General features: G+C 33.3%; 1 protein-coding gene and 3 non-coding genes across 4 annotated transcripts; all 4 read left to right on the plus strand.

Moving 5' to 3' along the window:
* The first annotated feature begins 651 nt into the window (after positions 1-651).
* On the plus strand, positions 652-847 carry LOC129893619 (U2 spliceosomal RNA). The gene has a single exon (XR_008767517.1). It is a non-coding gene; the product is annotated as a U2 spliceosomal RNA (small nuclear RNA).
* A 1,772-nt stretch (positions 848-2,619) lies between these two features.
* LOC129892837 (defensin-like protein) lies at positions 2,620-3,548 on the plus strand. The gene is made up of 2 exons (XM_055968377.1): positions 2,620-2,722; positions 3,246-3,548. Exons 1-2 carry the CDS (start codon positions 2,659-2,661, stop codon positions 3,416-3,418), a joined length of 237 nt encoding a protein of 78 aa, XP_055824352.1. The 5' UTR covers positions 2,620-2,658; the 3' UTR covers positions 3,419-3,548.
* A 4,053-nt stretch (positions 3,549-7,601) lies between these two features.
* LOC129893623 (U2 spliceosomal RNA) lies at positions 7,602-7,798 on the plus strand. The gene has a single exon (XR_008767520.1). It is a non-coding gene; the product is annotated as a U2 spliceosomal RNA (small nuclear RNA).
* Positions 7,799-8,778: 980 nt separating this feature from the next.
* On the plus strand, positions 8,779-8,974 carry LOC129893620 (U2 spliceosomal RNA). Its single transcript, XR_008767518.1, has one exon. It is a non-coding gene; the product is annotated as a U2 spliceosomal RNA (small nuclear RNA).
* Positions 8,975-9,750: the final 776 nt, after the last annotated feature.

Raw genomic sequence — 9,750 nt, forward strand, 5'->3', positions numbered from 1 at the left:
CGTAGAGCCCAAATTTATAATCAAATTTCAATTTTGATGTCAATTAATGGGTCAGATCTCAATTTTAAGCTTAATTAGAGCTATAATATCAATATTCTACGTCTCAAATTACGAAAAGGTGAAAACATACCTCGCTTTTAGATCACATGTTTAAATTTAAATCCTCTATATGACATTCTTTTTTTTAAAAACTTAAAATCTCTTTATAATAAATTTCTGATTCTGCTACTAATTCGATCACATCTAATCATGTAATTATAGCAGAATTTGTAAAGCTAACTTTGTTTCTTCAGTTTCTTTATAGCAGAATGTTCGATTTTTAGCATTAGAGAGCTCTATGTTCAACTGAATCTTAAAGAATAAAACTAACTATAAATGATTTACTGTTTCAGCTCCCACTAAAACCAAAATATTTTGGATCCAACTAAATGTAAACTATTACTAGTTAGTCTAAAGGTATCTTAAAGTTTTTCACTGCTCTTTGATCAATATTAATGGGATAGAACTAGCTTAATATAAGTGCAGAAGGGATTAGTGAATCTTATCTCTTGAGAAAAGTATTGAAGCTCTTCTAGTCCCACACTGACGGGAAAGAGAGATTTAATGTAACAAATGGCATATCAAATAGCCCAGCAAAACAGATAGAAAATCATACCTTTCTCGGCCTTTTGGCTAAGATCAAGTGTAGTATCTGTTCTTATCAGTTTAATATCTGATATGTGAGTTATTAACTCACACGATATTAACTCTATTTTTTAAGGGGAAGAGTCCATTAAGGTAGCTTGCTACTTGGGCTTTTGTGTGTCGCCCATGTGTTGCACTACTGCACGGGCTTGGCACACCCCACCAATTCTAGTCCTAAACCATTCACATAAGCCCATCATTGCCTTGGCCTGGCGCCCCCTACTAATTGATCTAGTCCAAATTCATTCACATAAGCCCTTCTCCTACCAGACAAGTTATAGGGAAAAACTCCGTAAATATTGTATTTTTTTTAGTCAATTTCAAGAAAATTACATTTTTTAAAGTTTGAAAAAAATATATTTAAACTTTTAATTTTTTATATTTGATATGTAGGTTATCGACTCATCTATTTTTGGCCTGGCGCACCCTCACCAACTTTAGTCTTAAACTATTCACATTCTCCAACTACACAAGTGATATGAGAAAAAAACTCTTTAAATGATGAAATTTATTTGTGATAACTTTTTAAATTTAAAAAATATTTAACTTTAACTTTTTAGTGAAAGCTTTATAGTTATTCAATGTAATGGGATGATCTTTGGTTTAAGAGTCTTCATTTATTTCTTAAATTTCAGTCTCTATTCAAATTTTGTCACATAAATTGAAAAAAAAAAAAACTATTGTCTTACAAGTTAATTCATAGATTTGATATTTTATACATATTGTATTTAATAACTATAAAGCTCAAGAGAATCTTCAAGCACTGAACACACCAACAAAATCTATTACATTGGAGCAAGTATATTCATTTTTTGCAAATATATTCACCTTGGAATCATTTCAGACATACAAGACTAAAGTAACAAAAATTCATGTCTAAAGTTTAGTAAATTTGATATTTTTTTTTTATTTGAAGGCATGGTTTCAACAAGATCTAATATCAGTCTTGTCTGTTTAAAGTTTGGATTGGCTTGTCAAACTAATTTTAGACATTTTTATTAAAATTATAATTCAGACAAGGCCTGACTTCAGACATATAATGACTTGCTAATATCAATTTTAGAATACATGCTCAACTTTAGAATTGGGAAAGATAACTTAAAGCTTTTATATGGATTATGACTTATAACAATTTTTACAACTTTATAAAGGAGAACATTGCTCTCAATTCTTCTTTTTTGTGAGGTATGACGTGTAATAGAACGTGGGAGACAGACAAATGCAGATTCAAAATTTAAAATTTATATAAAAAAATTATGATGAATGGATGAAGTAGTTGGTGTTTTAAAAAATTAAAATATAATTAATTATTTGTTTTCACCTTTATTCTTACTCTACAATTAAATAGAGAGGGAATTAAACTAATGTGGTTTGAAAGAGATTAATATTAAATTGAAATCAAAGAGAAAATAAGTAATTTAATCAAATTATCCTTTTAGTTAATGTTTTATAAGAGTCGTGCAAAGAAAAAATTGACAAATAAAATGGACCAAAAGAACCACAAATCTCCGAGATCCTACTCCCTTCATTTCAAAATATTTGTAACAATTATTTTTTTGAGAGTCACACAATATAAAATTTGATAAATATTCTAAGATATATGTTTTCATCATATTGATATGAAAAAAGAATTGTAATTTATAGTACTTTTTGTATAGTTTTTGAATATATAAATTTTAATTTTTTAAATATCTACAATAACAACCCAGTGAAATCCCACGACGTGGGGTCTGGGGAGGGTAAAATGTACGCAGACCTTACTCCTACCAATTTAGGACGACTGTTTCCGAAAGACCCTCGGCTCAGAAATATGACAACTATTTAGAAACCAATTTTTTTTTAAAATTAAATTTTATACCTAGTCAAATAGTCACGTAAATGAGCATCTATAAATTGCCCCCTTGCTTACTCCTAGTCTCAACTAGTACTCAATTTCTCAAATTGCATTTTCCTTTCCCTTCTATATCTCTCGAGATGGGAAACTCCATGCGTTATTTTGCAACTTTCTTCCTAGTAGCAATGATGTTTTTGGCCACTGGTTTGTCTTTATCTTCCTTCATAATATTTAATTTTATTATATAGTTTTTTAAAGCCCCATTATTCTTAAAATGTTCTCTTTAATTTTATTGAAAGACGAATTAAGATGTACAACATATAATAGACTATTGAGTTTAATTTCTACTTATGTATTGGTAATGTGTGAAAATAGAATTTTTACAATATTTGATATCTAAAAGATAACTATAAAATACCTACAGGCTACAAGTAAAGCTTCATTAAAATGTAGAATATGTAATTTCAGGAATCTTTTTTATTTAACGGAGAAGGGTCTAAAATGTCTCTCAACTATTTGAAAAGGCATAAAACTATACTTCATCCACCTTTCGACCCCCAAATACCTGATGTCAACCTTTCCACTCTATAATATATATCTCAACTATTTGAAAAGGCATAAAACTATACTTCATCCACCTTTCGACCCCCAAATACCTGATGTCAACCTTTCCACTCTATAATATATATGATTCTTGATTTTTGATGTTTGCCTACAAAATTGACAGAGATGGGACCAATGAGTAGTGCAGAGGCAAGGATTTGCGAGTCACAGAGCCAAAGTTTCAAGGGGGCATGTGTTAGCGATACCAATTGTGCCTCCGTTTGCCATTCCGAAGGCTTCATCGGAGGCAAATGTCGTGGACTTCGACGCCGTTGCTTTTGCACCAAAAATTGTTAGAAGAAAGTTTCTAAATGATCTTTAATTTCCTTGTCGCTGTAATCGTTTCCTTGTTAAAGCATCCATGATAAATAATGATGTTATATCAATAAAATCATAGGTCATGAGTGACACCTGAAGAGTTTTCACATGCTTTAAGACTCTAAATTTGACTATGATTACTTTATATAGTTTTCGGTCACTTTTTTTTAAAATAATTGTACAAGACCCTCCGTAATGACCTGAGAAACAGTACGTATATGTCACGCCCCGGGAGGGTACCCTTGGCGTGGCCGGCAAGCGAACCAATTGGCCTGTTGACACAATCATTCAATCAACTCTCTATCAGCGGAAGACTTAACTCATCAAGATGATCAAATAATCTACTCATAGAATAACGCCAAAGGCCAACAATCAGTCTAATCCAATCAACAAGACTAGTATGAGTGAAACTATCCAAAAGACAATCTCAAATCAACAAGTCAACAATCTAGTCTATGAAGCCTCTATCAACTGTCTGAGTGATGTCAATGACAAGCTCATGGCTACCTCAAATCAAATAAAAGTAAAAGTCTAAACTTTAAAGCTAGATGATAAAAGAATGGCATCCTCTGAAAGCAGGGAGGACCCACCAATCAGCTGAAATATGAATGGATCCTCAACGGTGCGCCTGTTGATAATCTCTAGAGCCTGTCTCTACATCATGAAACTATGCAAGTCCAAATGGACGTCAGCAGGTGGAATGTACGAGTATGTATTATGACATAATGTAACACGCATAAGGTAGAATACTGTCAATTCAGATAACTAAAATCAAGAAGTAAGAAACTCGATTAAGATGTCAAAAGTCTAACGCAAGAGTAAGGTTTAGACAGAAATCAATCATATACAATCCAATCCAATCCAATCCAATTATATCAGAGTACTATCAAGACCTATATGAGAATTTCTTTTATCCAACAACAATTACTTATGAGCAGTGATCGTACAACAAGCTCGTTGTTGTTGCCATAACCGTCCAATACATTGCTAGGGTAAAAGAAAAATCTACCAATCTGGATCCAACAATCAAACATGTCCTATCTTTTCAGGACAATAAAATAGGGAAACATCCGACTTTAACGGTTAAATCCTCTCCTACGTTTGGCGACGCAGCTATTGAGTTCGAGTTATTATTTATTCTTACCCAATTCTGTGCTCGATACTCCTTCCATTACTCAATGATCATAAGACAATCAATCCCAATCAACCAATGAACAAGCCTCATATGGACTTTTATCAATTCATCAGTTCTATCAAATCAGTCCTTTCGGACAATCAATCTTCCAATCAAACCAATCAACAAGTCTCATATGAATTTTATCAGTTCATTGTATCTATCCAATTAATCCTCTTGGACAATTAATCTTTCAATCATTCCCAAATCATTCATTTATGAGTAATTGGGACAATCATTTATGACAACATTTAGTTGAAACCATCCAATTTAGTTCAATAATGAAGATGCAAAGACTATCAAGTTTCATCAAGACCATCATCATGCTTACATCCCAATCACAATCATACATTCACAAGTGCAAGGTTCTAGACTCAATCCTTAATCATATTCATCCAATGTTAGTCAAAATATCATGAGGGTTTATGAAGTATGAAGAAATTTGGGTTGGAAATCTTGAAATCTCTAGAGAAGACTTACCTTGATGAAGAACCTTGAAAGAGAATCCTAACTTTATATTTTTATTGAAAAAATTCTTGAGCGTTAAAGTTTAGGAGTGAATTAGAGTGTTTTTTTAATGAGGAAAAACTTATCTGTACACATTTAGAGACATTAAAATAACTCTCAAAGGGTTATAGGATAAAAATACCCTTAAAAAAATAAAAGGGGTGTCGTTTGGCTTAGGCAATAGGATTCGCGTCCTCTCCGTATCGCGGAGACATCGCAGACTTCTGTCAGTATGGAGCGTCTCCAGTAAAACAGTCATAACGTTTTACTCCAAACTCCAAATGAGGCAAACATGGCGGCATTATAAAGAGGACACGTAGATCTTTAATTTGATAGGTCATAGGCCACTCTTAATATTCTGATAGATATGGTCGTTTTAAATTGACCCTTATAAGATCTTATATGAAAACTTAATCGGTAAAGGATCTTTCAACTCGACTTAGTACTAGAGGTTCCTTATGACCATAATTCACCTCTAATACACTTCAAATACTTAGGAATTGGTGCTAACTCATATATACAATCAGAATTCATCAAGTTCGAGTCTATACGCATATGAAGAATGGTTCGAATCTTGGCAAAAAAATTTAAGGTGTTACAGTATAGCCTCGACATGTTTCACACAATTTATTTAACATTTAGGGGTCTCTCAACAGGAATTAGGCATTTTTCTCAGTTTTTCGTATGTGTTAGTTCATGAATTTTTTGGTGATATGATTTTTTTTCGTCACTTTTTTTCCAAAAACTTTACAAGACCCACTGTAATGACCTGGGGGAGCAGTACGTATAGCCTCGGCATGATCCACATCATTTATTTAGCATTTAGGTGTCATTCATTAGGAATTAGGCGATTTTCTCAATTTTTCGTTTTTGTTAGCCCATAAATATTTTTGTGATATGGTTTTCGGTCACTATTTTTGCAAAAATTTTACAGGACCCTACGTAATGACCTGGGGAAACAATACTTATAGCTTCGGCATGATCCATGCGATTTATTTAGCATTTATGGGTCTCTCAATAGAAATTAGGCGATTCTCTCAATTTTTCGTGTGTGTTAATTTATGATTTTTTTTGCTGATTTGATTTTCGATCACTTTTTTTGCCAAAACTTTATAGGATCCTTCGAAATAACCTGGGGAAAAGGATGTATAATCTCAGCATGATCCATGCCATTTATTTAGCATTTAGGGCCACTCAACAAAAATTAGACAATTTTCTCAATTTTTCTTGTATGTTAGCCCATAAATATTTTGTTGATATTGTTTTCAGTCACTATTATTTTCCAAAAAACTTTACAATACCATCCGTAATGACCTAGAGGAAAAATACAATAGACTCGGTATGATCCACACAATTTATTTATCATTTTGGCCACTCAACATGAATTAGACGATTTTCTCAATTTTTCGTGTATGTTAGCTTATGAATCTCTTGGTGATACGGTTTTCGGTCACTTTTTTTGCAAAAATTTTACAGGACCCTCTGTAATGATCTGGGAGAATTGTACGTATAGCATCGATATGATTTAAGCCATTTATTTAGCATTTAGGGGTAACTCAATAGGAATTACGCAATTGTCTCAATTTTTCGTGTGTGTTAGCTTTTGGTGATATGGTTTTCAGTCACTTTTTTTCAAAAACCTTACAAGACCCTCTGTAATGATCTGGGGGAATTGTACGTATAGTCTCGACATGATTTACGTCATTTATTTAGCAATTAGGGGTCACTCAATAGGAATTAAGCAATTGTCTCAATTTTTCGTGTGTGTTAGCTTTTGGTGATATGGTTTTCAGTCACATTTTTTTCAAAAACCTTACAAGACCCTCAATAATGACCCGGGGGAACACTACGTACAGTCTCGACATGATTCACACCATTTATTTAGCATTTAGGGGTCATTCAATAGGAATTAGGCGATTTTCTTTTGCCTGTGAATTTTTTGGTGATATTGTTTTCGGTCTCTTTTTCTGTAAAAAATGGCGGCAATTTTATTTAATCTTATGATTTTAAATATGACATATAAAAAGTTAGAACTAAAAAGTGACAAAAACTAAGGAAGAAACATTTTATTTTTTTAAACGAACTAATTAAGTTACATGATATATATTGCTCAACACTAGCCACCTCGTAACATAATCATATATTCACTGAGCCTGCAAGCCCGTGGCAGAGCTAAAAGGACTAATACGGCGTAATTAGTGAAAAGAACAAACATTTTTGGTTATATATAAACCATTGAATTCCTTTGATATAATGAAAAGGTCTTTTGAAGCTCCTACTCCCAGTATATTTAACCTTCATAATTAATCTATTCACTGCTTTTTGACCAATACTATATGAATGGGATTGAATTAGTTTAATAAGACCAGAGAAGAGATAATTAGTGAATCTTATCTAGCTCTTCTAGTCCCACACTGACTGGTAAGACATATTTTGTGTAACAAATGACATAAAATAGCCCCGCGAAACACATGGATAATCATACCTTTCTCGGCCTTTTGGCTAAGATCAAGTGTAGTATCTGTTCTTATCAGTTTAATATCTGATATGTGAGTCATTGACTCACATGATATTAACTCTATTTTTGTAAGGGGGAAGGTCCACAACGGTAGCTTGCTATCGGGTCCTTCGATCGTCGCCTTGGTGTTGCACTATTGCCTTGGCATGGCTCACCCCACCAATTCTAGTTCTAAACCTTTTTTCAATTCTTTTGTAAAAAGTATTCTATAAATCTACAAAATAGTTTTCTTGTCATCACATAGAACATCAATCTGTTTCCCAATTATGAGTGTCCAACACTTTATAAGCGGTGGAGGGGAAAAGATTGTTCAGATGCGCAATTTTATCCGTCTCATTATCAAACATGGTGAAGACCCAAAGTCCTTATATCTGGGCAATTATCTATTCTACCACTAGACCACGGGTGCTTTGATGGTGTAACAAATTCCATTATCAGTAAGAGTAGTAATGTAACTTATTATTTTAGTTATATAATATAAAATAGAAGAAGGACAAATGAGGAAATTAGTCTCTTATTGACTTAAACTGGTGGATCAATAGTCATTTACGTGCCTTAGATGCATTTCCATGGCCTAAAATACTAATGTTCATATGACATTTATTAGAGTGATATGTTATTTATTGAAAAATTATGTTGCATACATATTTAAATTGATATTTTGGTTTCATATAAATTTTTGAATCTCAGTTTTGATGTATAAAATCTCGTCGAGTTCAAGTATGATAGATGGTAATACTTCTGTCATATAAACCGTTGAACCCCTTGGATATAAGGAAAAAAAAATCTAGAGTGAAGTAGCATAGAGGGGTCAAAATAGCTTTCAGATCACATATTTAAATCCCATACCTCTAGTCTTACATTTATATAAAATGCTCCTCTTAATTTCTTTATAGCAGACTGTTAAATTTTTAGCATTGGAAAGCCATATGTTCAACTGAATCTTAAAGAATTAAACTAACTATATAAATGCAAAAATATTCACTGCTCTTTGATCAATGGGATTGAATAGTTAATCATATCAGAGAAAAGATTAATTACTCAATCACATCTAACTCTTCTAGTCCCACACTGACGGGAAAGAGAGATTTTATGTAACAAATGGCATATCAAATAGCCCAGCAAAACACATAGAAAATCATACCTTTCTCGGCCTTTTGGCTAAGATCAAGTGTAGTATCTGTTCTTATCAGTTTAATATCTGATATGTGAGTTATTAACTCACACGATATTAACTCTATTTTTTAAGGGGAAGAGTCCATTAAGGTAGCTTGCTACTTGGGCTTTTGTGTGTCGCCCATGTGTTGCACTACTGCACGGGCTTGGCACACCCCACCAATTCCATTACTAAATTTAGATGATGTTCTTTTGTAAAGTAATTCTATAAATCTACAGAGTAGTTTTCTTGTCATGATGCAGAGTGTTCAACACCTTATAAGCGGTGGAGGGGAAAAGAATGCTAAGATGTGCAATTTAAAGTTCTCACATCTGGGCAAATAGTCATTTACGTGCCTTGATGCATCATTTCCATGGCCTAAAATACTAATGTTCATACGCCATTTACTAGAGTGATATGTTATTTATTGAAAAATTATAGGACCTTATTTGACATGCTTTTTTCCTTTCCATTTTCTCTTTTTTGTCATACTGATAGCATATTTCTTTATTTGCCCCGAGCCCCATCGAAGGGCCACGTATCCAGGGTTGACCACATCATCACTGTTTAATCAAGGTGTGGCCACGGTCTCAATTGGGTCATTGGCGGAAAAGAAGAATTCAGGCGTTGTTCTCAAGTCTAGTTAACGAAGCCGAGAGGGAAAGCTTACTTGAGAGGATATACCTGACTGAAAGGATATCCGCTGTTGCATAGTTATATTCCTCTAATCGCTAATCACTGCTTTTTTCTTAATCTCAGAACTGGATGCTAACCCTATATTTATCTGAGTCTTATGCTAAAAAGGACTTGCTTTTAGTTCGTCTTCGCCCAAGTGTGGCTAATGCTATAATAGGAACGGAACTCATACTTCTAACTCTTCTCCCCGGAACGTCTTTTTTAAGAGCGGATCCAACCTTTCTTCTTCCTTCTTAAGCAGATGCCGAACCTCATTATTT

The sequence above is a fragment of the Solanum dulcamara genome, chromosome 6 (genome assembly GCF_947179165.1).
Source record: "Solanum dulcamara chromosome 6, daSolDulc1.2, whole genome shotgun sequence".
NCBI classification, from domain to species: Eukaryota; Viridiplantae; Streptophyta; class Magnoliopsida; order Solanales; family Solanaceae; genus Solanum; species Solanum dulcamara.